Below are 15,420 nucleotides of genomic sequence, written 5' to 3'. Positions count from 1 at the left end.
ATATGCTTAAGAGATCGTTCTAAAAAATTAAGTGCATCAAGGTCTAGAAAACTTACATCAAACTCCTTGGTAAGAGCAGGATCAGGCTGATGATGCATTGAAAGTAGTTCTTTTGTAATAATTTGAAGATTTGAAGGGGAGCTATCAGCCAGCATTACAAGGACTTCATAGGCAGCCAATCTGCTATTCACGGTGCTACACCTAAAAACAAGACATCAGTCAATTTCAACAGTGAATAATTTACTTAAGTCGATCATTAAACTAAATCAACATGTGAAATGGAAGTATAAGAGCTGCAGTTCAGGTTAGGCCTGACTGAAGAACCTAATAATCTAATGGAAGTGCTTACTTAACAAAGGGACAGACCATGAAAACAGGAGGAAGGATTATGGTTTAGAGCTAAATAACTTCTGGGCCTTGTGATCAAGTAGCATAGCTTTCAATTATGACTCTAGAAGAGTCTCTATCTAAGGAATGGACCAGCAAGAACGGAGGATAAAGAGTCTGAAAGCTTTTCCAAAAACACAACATGCAAATAACTATCTTTCAATTAAAGTAGGTAGGAAGAAAGGTTTTTGTAGATATCACTCTGAAATTCAAATATCTACACGGCAGAAAGCTACACAAATCAGAACAGATACCCACACACATTTTAAACACAGATAAAAAATTCTTCAAGGATACTAGCCAACCTTCTACTTTGCTGAAAAAATGGAGATAGGAAATACACAGTGTGCCAAGTCAATGTGTTTAAAGTGACAAAGAAAGATACCTAGAAAACACCCTGTAGGAAACCTAAAGGCTTCTTTACCGCTCACCTTTAATAGAATCATTTTGAGGACGGACAGTAATTTCTCACTGTCACCTAAGCCAATCGTGCATTTCTTAGGAGATCACAGGTTAGGAAGGATACACAGAAAAGAGGACATCTAACCTCTGAGAGCAACACTTACGGAGTGGACTGTTGGAAATGTGTTCAAGGTGGGGGCGCCGAGGGGCTTGGAGATCAGCACTGCCTCGGGCACTGAGGTCGGGACAAGGGCCATGGGGCTGGCACTGTCCTTTGCTTCTTACCTGAATTTCTAGCTTGCAAAGGACAGGCAGAGAATGAACAGAAGGTACCATATAGAAGTTAAACAGTAAGAAGTTCTCTTGTTGGTGTGAGATAAGGACAGCGTTACTTGTAAACAGAGTTTCTGTGTATTTTCAGTCTCTTTCTGGCTTTAGGGTTCAGGTGGGAAAAGGCTGGGTGTCCTTGTGACGAGTGAACATCACCCAGGAGACTGGGGAGGGATGAAACAAAGCGTTTCCTTTTCTTCTCAGGGCACTGTATGCGAGTCCAGAAAATACAACTCCTTGTTGATGGAGCTATTACTTTTAATAAATATCAACGGAAGAATTCAGGAAGAAGTAGTTCAGTAAAACTGCTAAAGATTTATTTTTCCTGTTCACTGAAAACTGAAACACTCTTGTATTTCTACTGTGCTAGTAAAAGATTCCCACGGAGCTGGCGCTAATCTTCAGAACAAGACTAGGGCAGGGGTGAGGCTGGAGGCACCGTGTGAGGGGTACACCACGAGTTTAAATGAAGGTTTATTACCGAAAACAGATTTTGCTAAGGATTCCTAGACAGAGAAATATTCATACACGACAAGATACCTCTTCATATTCCATAAAACATTGCTTATTATGCCTTTCCCATTTCAATAACCACTGAAATTGCATGGGGAATTTTTTTTCCCACTGGTTAAATACCAAATCCTTAGTTTCTTCAGGATTACTCAATTAACTCTCGTTTTCATGAGAAAAGAACAAATCAAGTTAGATTCAGAACTTGAGATGGCAGCTTGAGGCTGCCTCCTCCTATCGCCAAGACTATAAACGCCACCCAGAGTGGGTCAACATTACAAAAGGATCATTCTAATTTCTACCCAGAAAAACTGCTACAAGATCTGATTCTAAAATGATCACTGTGTTAAATCACTAGCAGTTTTCATTATCGGGACACAGTCAATACTCAGCAAATCCCAAGGTTCATGCACTATAGCACCTGTGCTTCTCTCCTGGCAGGAACCCTCAGGGCGCAGAGCCCATTCATTTTTACTTTGGAAGCAATGCTTACAACCTCAGATTCTCTCGGAATCTGTTACCGACCAAGGTAACCACGTCATTACTTATTCTTCCATCTGGATGATCATAATGGTACCAGCAGACTTGCTCAGCACTTACTATGTGCCAGGCAGGCTTTATCCCCTTATATGCATTTCTTTACACAGCAGATAACATCTTCAAAGCTACACACACTCATAAGATGGAAGGCAGACTCCAAGTTAAGAAAATTTTTTGGACTAAAGGTTCGAATTAGAATTTTTACCAAAACTGAACACAACGTGCATTTTCCATACTTTGGATGAAAGTCCTGTTGACTGATGGCGGCACTGCCAGCTGGAGAATGACTATTTAAAATAATCCTAGAAGCTCGGAAAAGGAAGTCATCTAACAATGGTTTAATGAGTGATGAACCTGGAATAGAGCATAATATTCATGTTGAGGATGAACATATAGTTTAATTCAAAGATCCTGTCTTGCACTTTCATATCAGAGCAGCAAAGGCACCTGAGGCCACCCAAGGTCTGGGTATTCATTATAGCTTGTTGCTTATTTTTTGAGCACGTATAATACATGACAGAGCTCTGAGGGGCAGAGGGGTGGGGATGAGTGGGAAAGTCAGGGGACGGGATACTATAAAGATAGTGAGGGTACCTTCCTTTGTGAGCCTACAATAGAGTGAAAGGAGTCAAGCTTTCACTTTGGAAACACAAATGCCAAGAATATCACAAGGCAGATGGTTTCAGTGAATAATTAACTTTTACTCCAGGCATAGGGGAATCCACATAAAAGTTTTTAAAACTTGAGGCAAAAACGATATGCCCATTTCATCCTGGTTCAGAATCACTCTTTTCTATGTATCCCCAGCGGCCAAGATGATTTTTATAGAGCTTAGTTTGTGTGAGAAAAGTGATAATTAATGCTTTGTTTTGTTTTTCAATACAATTTATAATGCTGACTATGCTTTTACAAATTACATGTGTACCCCACCATCCAGGGCTGGTGGTTGGGGGCTGCCTCCCTAGACAAGAATTATCCTTAATATACATATAACTGAATCACTTTGTGGTACAGCAGAAATTATTACATTTGTAAGCCAACTATACTTCAATAAAATTTTAAAAAATGAAAAAAAAAAGAATTATCTTTAAAATAGGTGAGGTACACAACAGATTATATTTTATAAAGTACCTAATAGCAAAAAAGGAAAAACCTACTTGGATTTATAATTTTTACTCGGTACCAACAAGTCATGTGAGCCAACTATTTTGAACATTATAAAATTCTGTACATGGTTTAATGACACAGATAAAATACACCTTAAATCTGTTAACCACTAAGATTCCAGATGATCGCCTACTGCCTGAGGGGTCAATTTTCTATGAATACTTAGCACTTGTCTTATTTTTCCCAATTATAAGCAATACTACGGCAATATCAGAGAATTGAGGTATTTTGTCACATGGTAAGATGAAGTAATAATTACCCAGCATTTCCTTTTCTGCCCCACAGAGAGAAAGAAGGGTCTTAATGAGCCGTAAATGTCCTGCCAATAAGATGTTGTCTGCTTCGCTGGTCTCACATTCAGCTGTGCGATTAGGTTCAAAGTTATCCAGCCAAGTTATCTCATCTTCGAGCATGGTAGCTGGGCTGATTCTTAGCTGCTCCATTTCTGAAGCTAAGAAGGGGAAAAAAAACAAAAAACAAAAAAAAAAACCAAAACCAAAAAAACTCTGATTTTAAAGAAAGTATTTCTTCTCATGGAGTCAAAACCCTGAATTAAAGTAAGCAGAGACCAGTCTCAATCTTTCACTCTGCAGATTTTAAAAAACTATCATTAATGAATAGCCGCTGCCTACAAGGACCATGAAGGCTCATGCATGTCCGTTCCTGCCCTCCTTACTCTCTCAGTCAACAAATAAACGTCCCCGAGTGCCTCCTCTGTGCAGGTCACCGTGCTAGACGCTGGGGACATGGGATGAAGGGGACGTGAGAGGAAGGGGACAATCCTTGTTCTGAAAACGCTCCTGTTTGGTGGGTGTTACCAAGTGTCCCAGGGAAGAAACCCTTCTAGAGAAGGAGGGGCAGACAGGTGAGAGGAGCCAAGAGTCCTGCAGTTACCCACACCGAGGGAGGGGGCTCTGCTAAGGGGAGAGGGATCCACAGCATAGCGGCCTGGTCCAGGTTTCCGGACAGGGAGCCAAGTTCTGAGAACCACCCTGTTCTTTCGTATTACTTCACCCTCCTCTCCAGACAAGGATCTAACATAAGATTCCCCACTGGAAGTTGGCATTAGGGAGGAGAGCAGGAGGGGTCACGCGCTTTCTAAGGCACTGTAGCCACAAGCAAGCAAGGTCCCATGTGGTGAGCTGCAAAGGGATACTTCAGGCGATGCTGTGTGTCCTTGTTTCCTTATTTACAAAATGAGGCTAACACCTCTACTACAGAGTGTTGGGTATAAAGTGCATAGAATAGGCACTGGCATATAGAAAATACTCCAAAAATGGCAAATATTGCTTGTTTCAAGACATATTCCCACTGTGCCTTCAACATCCCAATAAAGGACCCTGGATCCCTAATTTATTGCTTAATGATACAGCACCGGCCTACACCAATAACCTGTTCATCCATTCTAAAGATGTATGTGTATAGCCAACTCATGAGTCCAGTTCTCAAAAAAGCAGAAAACCCTCTCCAAGTTGAAGCCAGAGAGAAACCCTTGTGGCCACTGCCCAACCTAGCACTGGAAGCCTGGCTGAAAATGGGAGTACTAGGCTAGACTGTTATTTTACTTCACTTTTGCTTTTCAGCATCGCACCTGCAGCATATGGAAGTTCCCCGGCTAGGGGTCACATCTGAGCTGCAGCTGCTGGCCTACACCACAGCTACAGCAAGAGGGATCTGAGCCACATGTGCAACCTACACCACAGCTCACAGCAACATCGGATCCTTAAACCCACTGAAGAGGCCAGGGATCAAACGTGCATCCTCGTGGATACCAGTCAGGTTCATAACCCATGGAGCCACCAACGGGAACTCCCAAGGCTAGACTGTTAGATGGATATGTAGTCTGTCCACTTGTCCAAATGGTTGCAGGTCACACTGCTGAATCAAGACATCTACTCAGACTATGTTGTCTCAGGCTCCATTAGAACCAATTTTACTGCACTGCTCAGAGCACCGTGACCACAGCTTTTGAGAGACACTTATGAAACCCAGGAAGGCATCTGCCTTAGAGATGGTGCTGAGGCTTCTTAGTCACTCTGTCTTTATGTGTCCATTGCGTGAAGACTTTTGTATGAAGTCTCCTTTAGGTTTAAGTGCTGGGAAAAAAATTTGTTTATTTTGACAAAGCATTCTGTTTCTTACTCTAGGTACTGAAAACAGCCCAACGGATGCTGTTTCCTTCTGCTTTGTCCTCCAGGAACCTCATGACCAAATTCTGAAGGTATGGGGCTTTACAGCCTGCACATGTGCAAGGGAGATATATTTTTAACTTTTTCTGGCCTTGACATTCTTTTCCAGCAAATGTTTTTGTTGATCCTGATTTTTTTTTTTTTTTTTTTTGGCTTTTTGCTATTTCTTGGGCCGCTCCCGTGGCATATGGAGGTTCCCAGGCTAGGGGTCGAATTGGAGCTGTAGCTGTCAGCCTACCCCAGAGCCACAGCAACATGGGATCCAAGCCGCGTCTGCAACCTACACCACAGCTCACGGCAACGCCGGATCGTTAACCCACTGAGCAAGGGCAGGGACCGAACCCGCAACCTCATGGTTCCTAGTCGGATTCGTTAACCACTGCGCCACGACGGGAACTCCCTGATTTTTATTTTATTTCCTATAAGCTAAAGCCAATTTTTCCTTTCTTACCCTCTGCGTAAAGGGTGGGGAATACACTAACAAACTCTTGATTTGAAAAACTAAAATCTACACAGAGCATTCCAACATACATGTACATTACGCAAGAGTAAACACGATTAAAATCTAAACACGCTAACAAACAAAATTTCTAACAGTGATACTGCAATTAACTAACACTAAACGATTCAGTGACTTCTATCACTCACTTCTACAACTGTCAATGTATCTCAGCAGAGTCCCTCTTTCCATCAAACCTTTAAAATTGTCAGAACTGACTGGGATGGAGAGAAAGACTGTCCATAATAGTTCTGTATCAGCGTAATTAAAACAAAAGCTTTTAACAATTTTTAAAATCGATAGATCTTCTGAATACATTAATGGTTGGGTATACAACAGAAGAGATAACTGGGACATGAGGTTTACATGCTGTTTGCAGGAGAACAAAACTCGACTTCAAGCAAGAATTACGATGTTATTTATATCTGAGGTACATTAAGTCAGACTGAGAAATGTCTGTCTTTCTTTTCTTGTCCTTCCCAAACCCTGCCCCCCACATAAATCAAAGTTAGATGTCTACTTACTTGTCAGATCATCTAATAATTGGCACCTCAGATCAAAATATTCCATGCACTGAGATAACAGTCTAAAAAAACAGATAGATTTCAATTATTAAAAAAGAGGCTGATCTGAATATAGAAAAGCATTTTCCTTGTAAGAATAAGTTCATAAAACAACTGAAAAAGAGAAGGTACCAAAGCATAAAATACCTACTTTGCATTAATTCAACTTCAACATTTTAGCAAGGCACATACCAGTTATTTTATTTATATAGACAGAGTACAGCAATAATAGTGTAAAGAGAAAACTTATGAAATCCATCACATTCACATTTTGTAATGATGTCCACACTGCATATATAATGCATCGATTACATTCATTTGTTTAGATATTAATGGATACGTATTAAGCACCTTCTGTATGCTTGGAACTCTGGACAAAGGAAACACACAACCAATAAAAAAAATATACATACATGGGGAGTTCCCGTCATGGTGCAGTGGTTAACGAATCCGACTAGGAACCATGAGGTTTCGGGTTCAATCCCTGGCCTTGCTCAGTGGGTTAACGATCTGGCGTTGCCATGAGCTGTGGTGTAGGTCGCAGACGTGGCTCGAATCCTGCGTTGCTGTGGCTTTGATGTAGGCTGGCAGCTACAGCTCCGATTAGACCCCTAGCCTGGGAACCTCCATGTGCCGCGGGAGCGGCCCAAGAAATGGCAAAAAGACAAAAACAAAAAACAAAAAACAAAAAAACAAAACACACATATATGAACCAGTGATAAGTGCTAAGAAGCAAAATAAAGTGGGTAAGAGGAAAAAGAGAAAGGTAAATTCCACCCAGAAGGATCAATGAAGCTTTTTCTGCAATTATAGCAGTGAAGTGTACACGTTTTAAAGTCAAGTAAGCCTTGCTTTTAATCTTGGATCCATCATTTATAGGTGGGTGTCCAGGGACAATTTATTTCAGTTCTTTCAATTTTCTGATTTCTAAAATGTTAACTAGAGTATTATACATGTACGCATATACACAAACATACATAAAGGGCTCAGGAATGCACTAATGCTGAGAGTGCATAATCAACCAAGAATTATGATTATTAAAAAGGGGCAGACAATAAAACTGTCACACTCATTTGGCCATTGTGAGGACTGAATGCAGCATGCTGTGTGGCACCTAATCAGCATATGAAAACTACTATTATCATCATCACTATTACTATTGAGGGAAAATAATAACAGGCATTAAGAAGTTGTGAAATGCAATTTTCAAAATTATAAGAACACATAATTAAAGATCTAATTCTGTGTAAAATTAAACGCTTTACATTCAAGAGATTCTCTGAGAGTGTACGCTAAAAATCTCATTTCATGCTTTCTGTTTCTCTCCCAAAGTTTAGAGAAATTTTAATACCAAACTGTTAATTGTTGTGTTAAATAATCTGACTCTTATAACAAGTAAAAGTACAATAGCTTACAATTTAAAAGCGGACTTAACACATTTCAACTAAAGAATCTTTGATTTTACTAGTTAATAAAAAGGATTATCTAATTTTAAGAAACTTTTAACTAAAAAAAATTGTAATTCTTCCTCTTCTTCTTTTTTTTTAAATGGCTGCACGTGCGGCACATGGAAGTCCCAGGGCCAGGAATTGAATCAGAGCTGCGGCTATGACCTATGCAGCACCTGCAGCAACGCCAGATCTTATAACCCGCTATGCCTGACCAGAAAGTGACCAGAAAGCCTCTGCAGCAACCTGAGCCACTGCAGTCCAATTCTTAACCCACTGCACCACAGCAGGAACTCTAGAATTCTAAAGTAGAAAATATACAAGGGCAAAAAAAAAAAGACGTTTCTATTAACTTTTAATCCACATGTCCTTATCAGGGAAAAATCATTCTCTGAAATTCGGCTTTACACTATTAAAGAATTACTTTCCATTACCAGAAACACACGGCTCATGTCTAAGTTAAATCTTAACAGTCAACTGTAACATAACTGTATGTTTCAGTTAAATTTTTTAGTTTTATAAATCACTCACAATGATCTTATCTTAGAAACCAAAATCTTGACTTCTTCCTTATTTATAAATTTAGAATGTTAAAATAAGTTAAATGCTTCAAAATAATATTTAAATTGAGACTTAGATATGTAGGCCAGGAGTCTCCTGTGAGAGTGCCTAAGAACATAACAAAGGTTGAGACATACACTTAATCATAAAATGAAGACTAGCAAATTGATAAAAATATAATTCAACTCAAGGAAATTCCGAATATCATACAACTTATAATTAGAAAATATAGATATTAAAAAAAGCCAAGGATAGTTTAGAGAAGAAATCGTAAGGAAAATCAGAAATTATCTTGTGACAAATGAAAATGAAACACAACATACCAAAGGTTATGGGATGTAGCTTTTCAAAACAGTGCTAGTAGGGAAATTCATGGCTTTACAAGCTTATGTTAAAAAGGAAGAAAAACCTCAAATCAACAACCGAACTTTACATCTTAAGCAACTAGAAAAAGAAGGACAAATCAAATCTAAAGCTAGGAGAAGAAAGAAAGTATTAAGGATTAGAGTAAAGACATATGAAGTAGCAAATAGGAAAAAATACACAAAAATTTACAAAAGCACAAGTTGGTCCTCCAAAAAGGTCAATAAAATGACCACGAAAAAAGGAGAGAAGACTCAATTTAGTAAAATCAGAAATGAGTGGGGATATTACTACTGATTATAAGACAGTACTATGACTGTGTGAGCCCACACGACGGGTAACAGGTAACACCAGAGAGCACACTCCTGATGGACAGCTCCAGTGGAGGAATGCCCAGCGGCTCCTCCCTCATCAGGAGGGTCCCAGTCCTGCCTACTCACACTGCAGAACAGAAACAGACCTGGGGGCTTCTTCTTCAACAGCTAGGGAGCAGACCCTGTGAAACTACACAGCAAAGAAGAGGCCCTGCTAATAAACACTCAGAATACACTCTGTTCACCACCACACTAGTCACCCTCCCTATCAAGGGGTAATGACCAGCACACACTGAGGAAAGACACAGCAGGCATCCACGACCAAAATCAGTCTTCACACCAAAAATAGTAGACTCATGCAGGCTACACTGGGATGCTCCCACATGACCTCTTCGGTCTAACAGACACTGAGTTCAAAAAGGAGATAACGAAAATAAGGAATTAAGAAAAGCTACAAATAGAAATGCAGATTACCGTAAAAAGGAACTAGAAACTATAAAGAGGAATAAACAATATTAGAAAACTCATTTGTTGAGACAAAATCTGAGATAAAGGCAATGAATAGCAGACCAAATAACGAAGAACAAATAAGTGATCTGGAAAATAGAATAAAGGAATCCCCCCATCCCCATCAGAGCAGCAAACAGAAAGTCAAATGAAAAGAAATGGGAGCAATATAATTATAATTATATTATGGTATAATATAAAGTGTGCCAATCCACACATCATGGGGGTTCTAGAAGAAGGAGAAATCGGGATCAAAATGTATCTGAGGAAATCATGGCTGGGAATTTCCCAAATCTAAAGAAAGAAACAGAACAGGGAGCACAGAGGATCCCAAACAAGATGACCCAAATCGACCTACACTAAGACACATTATAAATGGCAAACGTTCGAGATAAAAAAGGATTCTAAAGGCAGCAAGAGAAAAATAGAGTTAATTGCAAGGAAACCCCCATAAGGCTATCAGCTGGTTTCTCTGCAGAAAAGCTCCAGGCCAGAAGGGAGTGGGCAAGATATACCCAAAGTCCTGAAAGGGAAAAATATGTAAACTAGGATACTCTACTCAGCAAGACTATCATTTAGAATAGAAGGAAGAGAAAGAATTTCTCAGAGGAGCAAAATCTAAAAGAATACAGAAATACTAAACCTATCCTAAAATAAATATTGAAAGAGCTCCTCTAAATAGAAAAGAAGCAAGAATCTATAGGAAAGAGAAAATTACAATTGGAAAGTAAACCACTTAAATAAGCTGGTACACCAAACAAGTTTTTTTTTTTTCTTTTTTAGGGCCACAGGTGTAAAAGAGGACATCAAAACCATAAAATGTGGGGGAGGAGAGTAAGAAAATACAGATTTTTTTTTTTTTAAGAATGCATTTGCGCCCATATGACTACGAATCTAAAGCCAAGTAGATAAAGAAAGGGTTACCATACTTAAGAAACAAGGTAACCATAAATCAAAAATGAAAGATTCACAAAAACCAGAGAGACCACAAACATAATATAAAAGAAAAGTTGCAAACCACAATAGGAAACACAAAAAGAAAAAGAAAGGGCTAAAGAAGAAATACAAAATCAACCGAAATACAAGGTTTAAAATGGCAATAAATACAAATCTATCAAGACTTATCTAGGGCCAAAGAAGAAATACAAAATCAAGTGAAAAACAAGGTTTAAAATGGCAATAAATACAAATCTATCAAGAGTTATCTTAAATGTCAATGGACTAAATGCTCCAATCAAAAGATATAGAGTGGAATTTCCATCGTGGCGTAGTGGTTAAGGAATCCAGCTAGGAACCATGAGGTTGCAGGTTCGATCCCTGGCCTCGCTCTGTGGGTTAAGGATCCGGCATTGCCATGAGATGTGATGTAGGTCACAGACGCAGCTCAGATCCCACATTGCTGTGGCTCTGGCACAGGCCGGCATCTACAGCTCTGATTAGACCCCTAGCCTGGGAACTGGCATAGGGAGCAGCCTTAGAAAAGGCAAAAAGACAAAAAAAAAAAAAAAAAAAAAAAAAGGAATATACAGAGTGGCAGACTGGATAAAAAAACAAGTCTACAGTATGCTGCCTGCAATGGACCAGCTTTAGGATAAAGGACACACATACATTGAATGTGAGGGAATGGAAAAAGACATTTCATGCAAATAGAAATGACAAGAAAGCAGGAGTAGCAATACTCATGTCAGACAAAGTAGATTTTATTTTATTTTTGGTCTTTTCTAGGGCTGCACCCAGGGCATATGGAGGTTCCTAGGCTAGGGGTCTAATTGGAGCTGTAGCCACCAGCCTATGCCACAGTCACAGCAACTCGGGATCCAAGCCATGTCTGCAACCTGCACGACAGCTCATGGCAATGCTGGATCCTCAACTCACTGAGTGAGGCCAGGAATCGAACTTGCAACCTCATGGTTCCTAGTTGCGTTCATTAACCACTGCTCCACGACAGCAACTCCAGACAAAGTAGATTTTAAAAGAAAGGCCATAAAGAAAGACAAAGAAAGATACAATATAATGATAAAAGGATTAATACAAAAAGAGGATATTACACTCATCAATATATATGCAATCAATATAGGAGCACCCAAATATATAAAACAAATACTAAGAGACATAATGAGAAATTCATGGGAATACAAATAACAGTAGAAGACTTTAACACCCTACTCACATCAATGAAAAGATCTATGAGATAGAAAATTAATATGCCAACAGAGATCCTAAATGATACAATAGAACAGTCAGACTTAATTGATATTTTCAGGACATTACATCCAAAAAATCAAGAATACATAATTCTTTTCAACTGCACATGGAATAATCTTTAGGACTGACCACCTACTAGGGCACAAACAAGCCTTGACAAATTTAAGAGGATATAATTATTTCAAGCATCTTTTCTGACCACAATAGCATGAAACTACAAATAAACCACGGGGGGAAAAAAAAGATTACATGGAGACTGAAAACGTATTACTAAAAAACCAGTGGGTCAATGACAAAAATCAAAGAAGAAATTAAAAAATACCTTGATATGAATGACAGTGAAAACACAATCATACAAAATCTATGGGAGGCAGAAAAAGCAGTTCTTAGAAGAAAGTTCATAGAGATATAGGCCTTCTTCAAAACACAAGAAAAATGTCAATTCCCACCCCCCACCGAGTCTACCACCTGAAAGAATCAGAAAAAGAAGAACAAACAAAACCTAAAGTCAGCAGAAGGAAGGAAATAATAAGTATTAGAGAGGAAAAAATAAAATAGAGATTAAAAAAAAATAGAAAACAAAATCAATGAAACCAAGAGTTGGTTCTTTGAAAGGGTAAACAAAATTGACAAACCTCTGGCCAGGCTCACCAAGAAGAAAAGAGAACCCAAATAAACAAAGTAAGAAGTGAAAGAGGAGAAATTATGATACTGCAGAAATAATAAAAAAAAAAACCTATAAAAGAATACTATAAAGAATTACATGCCAACAAACTGGACAACTTAGATGAAATGGACAAGTTTCTAGAAACATACAGCCCACCAAAACTGAATCAAGAAGAAATAGATAATTTGAATAGACCAATTTACTATAAGTGAAATAGAACCTGTAACAAGCTCACTGCAAACAAAAGTCCAGGACTGGATGGCTCTGCTGAGGAATTCTACTAAACATACAAAGAAGAACTTACCCAGTCCTTCTCAAACTCTTCGAAAAGACTGAAAAGGAGAGTATACTTCCAAAGACATTCTATGAAGCCACCATTATCACCTTGGTACCAAAACCAGATAAAGATACCACCAAAAACAAACAAACAAAAATTACCGGACAATATACATGATGAAAATAGATGTAAAAATCCTCAACAAAATATTAGCAAACTAAATCCAACAACACACAAAAAAGATCATACACCACGACCAAAATGGATTCATCCCAGGATCACAATGACAGTTCAATATAAGCAAATTAACCAATGCGATACAAACATAAGCAAATTAACCAATGTGACATCAGAAAAATACAAAAAACCACATGATTATCTCAAGATGCATAAAAAGCATTTGATAAAATTCAATATCCCTTCATGATTAAAAACTCCTACCAAAGTGGGTATAGAGGGAACATATCTCAACATAATAAACTCTATTTATGATAATCCCACACCCAACGTAATGCTCAATGGTGAAAAGCTGAAAGCCTTCCTGCTAAAATCTGAAAGAAGACAAGGATGCCCACACTCACTTCTATTCAACATAGTACTCAAAGTCCTAGCCACAGCAATCAGACAAGAAAAGGCTATTTGAATTGAAAGGGAAGAGGTAAAGTTGTTATTATGTGTAGATGACATGATACTATATATAGAAAACACTAAAGACTCCATCCAAAAACTATTAGCACTGGTAAACAAATTCAGCAATGTAGCAGGATACAAGATTAACATATAGAAACGGGTTGAATTTCTTTATACTAACAATGAAATATCAGAAAGGGAAAGTAAAAAAAGAAAATCCCTTTTAAAACTGTATCCAACAAAATAAAAATATCTATGAATAAATCTAACCAAGGAAGTAAAAGACAAATGCTAAGAACTACAAAACACTGATAAGGGAAACTAAATGAAAATGAAAGAGAAATGGAAAGATATCCCATGTTCTTGGATTAGAAAGATGAGTATTGCTAAAATGGCCAAAAGCAATCTACAAATTTAATGTGATCGCTATGATATTTTTCACATAACAAGATCAAATAATCCTAAAACTGATATGGAACCATAAAAGACCCAGAATTGCCAAAGTGGTCCTGAGGCTTTAAAAGAACTGAGCAGGAGGCATAACCCTCTCAGACTTCACACAACACTACAAAGCTACTGTAATCAAAACAGAGTGGTACTGGTATAAAAACAGACACATGGATCATTGGAACAGAACAGAGAACTGAGAAACAAGCCCACACACATATGATCTAAGGTTTATAATTTTCAAGAAAGAAAGCAATAATACAAAATGGAGAAAAGAGTCTCTTCAGCAAGTGGTGTTGGGAAAGTTGGACAGTCACATGTAAATCAATGATGTTAAAACACCCTCACGCCACACACAAAAATAAACTCAAAATGGCTTAGACTTAAACAGAAATAAAAGCAAAAATAAACAACTGGGACCCAACTGAACTTAAAACCTTTTGGACAGCAAAAGAATCCAAAAAGAAAATGAAAAGACAACCTACAGGAGAAAATATCTGCAAATAATGTGACCAACAAGGGCTTAGCTTACAAAATATACAACTCATACAACTCAATAGTAAAAGAACCAAACAACCTGATCAAGAAATGGACAGAAGATCTAAACAGACATTTCTCCAAAGACATGTAGATGGGCCAAGAAGCACATAAGAAGATGCTCAACATTTCCAATTACCAGAGAAATGCAAATCAAAATTATACTTCATACCAGTTATAATGGCTATCATTAAAAATAACACATAATAAAGTGTGGGAGAGTATGGAGAAAATGGAATCCTCCCACACTGTTGGTGGAATGTAAACTGCTGCAGCTACTATGGAGAACAGCATGGCGGTTCCTCAAAAAACTAAAGATAGAGTCACCATATGATTCAGCAACCCCACTCCTGGGCATATATCTGGACAAAACTATAATTTGAGAAGATAAACGCACCCCAATGTTCAAAGCAGCACTAATAATAGCAAAGACATGGCAATAACCTAAATGTCCAGTGACAGATGAATGGATAAAAATGTGGTACATATATACAATGGAATACTACTTACTCATAAAAAAGAATGAAATAATGCCATCTGCAGCAACATGGATGAACCCAGAGATTATCATACTAAGTCAAGTCTGAGAGAGAAAGACAAATACCATATGATATCACTTATATGTGGAATCTAAAGTATAACACAAATGAATGTATCTATGAAACAGAAATAGACTCCCAGACATAGAAAATAGACTTGTGGTTGCCAAAGGGTAGGAGGGGCTAGGGAGAGCTGGATTGGGAGTTTGGGATTAGCAGATGCAAACTAATATACATATAATGGATAAACAACAGGTCCTTTTGTATAACACAGGGAACTATATTCAACATTCTATAATAAACCATAATGGAACAGAAAAAATAGACTATGCAATTAA

General features: G+C 38.2%; 1 protein-coding gene across 8 annotated transcripts in view; it reads right to left on the bottom strand.

The window, feature by feature from the left end:
* Positions 1-15,420, bottom strand: part of USP24 (ubiquitin specific peptidase 24) — a 164,070-nt gene that overhangs the window by 38,924 nt on the left and 109,726 nt on the right. For 7 of the 8 annotated variants that reach the window (XM_084964980.1, XM_021097812.2, XM_021097814.2 and 4 more), the window contains 4 exons: positions 6,549-6,610; positions 3,596-3,787; positions 2,406-2,523; positions 57-201 (listed from right to left, as the gene is read on the bottom strand). In XM_084964980.1, coding sequence (XP_084821106.1) covers positions 57-201; positions 2,406-2,523; positions 3,596-3,787; positions 6,549-6,610 — 517 coding nt within the window. Of the gene's footprint in view, positions 1-56; positions 202-2,374; positions 2,524-3,595; positions 3,788-6,548; positions 6,611-15,420 lie in introns of those variants that run through there. The other variant, XM_084964983.1, reaches the window with a different exon arrangement.

Source organism: Sus scrofa, chromosome 6, assembly GCF_054392235.1.
Source record: "Sus scrofa isolate SSC_HxYL_T2T_F1_AM1 chromosome 6, Sscrofa_HxYL_maternal_Yorkshire_Landrace_v2.0, whole genome shotgun sequence".
Lineage (NCBI taxonomy): Eukaryota > Metazoa > Chordata > Mammalia > Artiodactyla > Suidae > Sus > Sus scrofa.
This window is presented reverse-complemented; position numbering and strand designations above follow the sequence as displayed.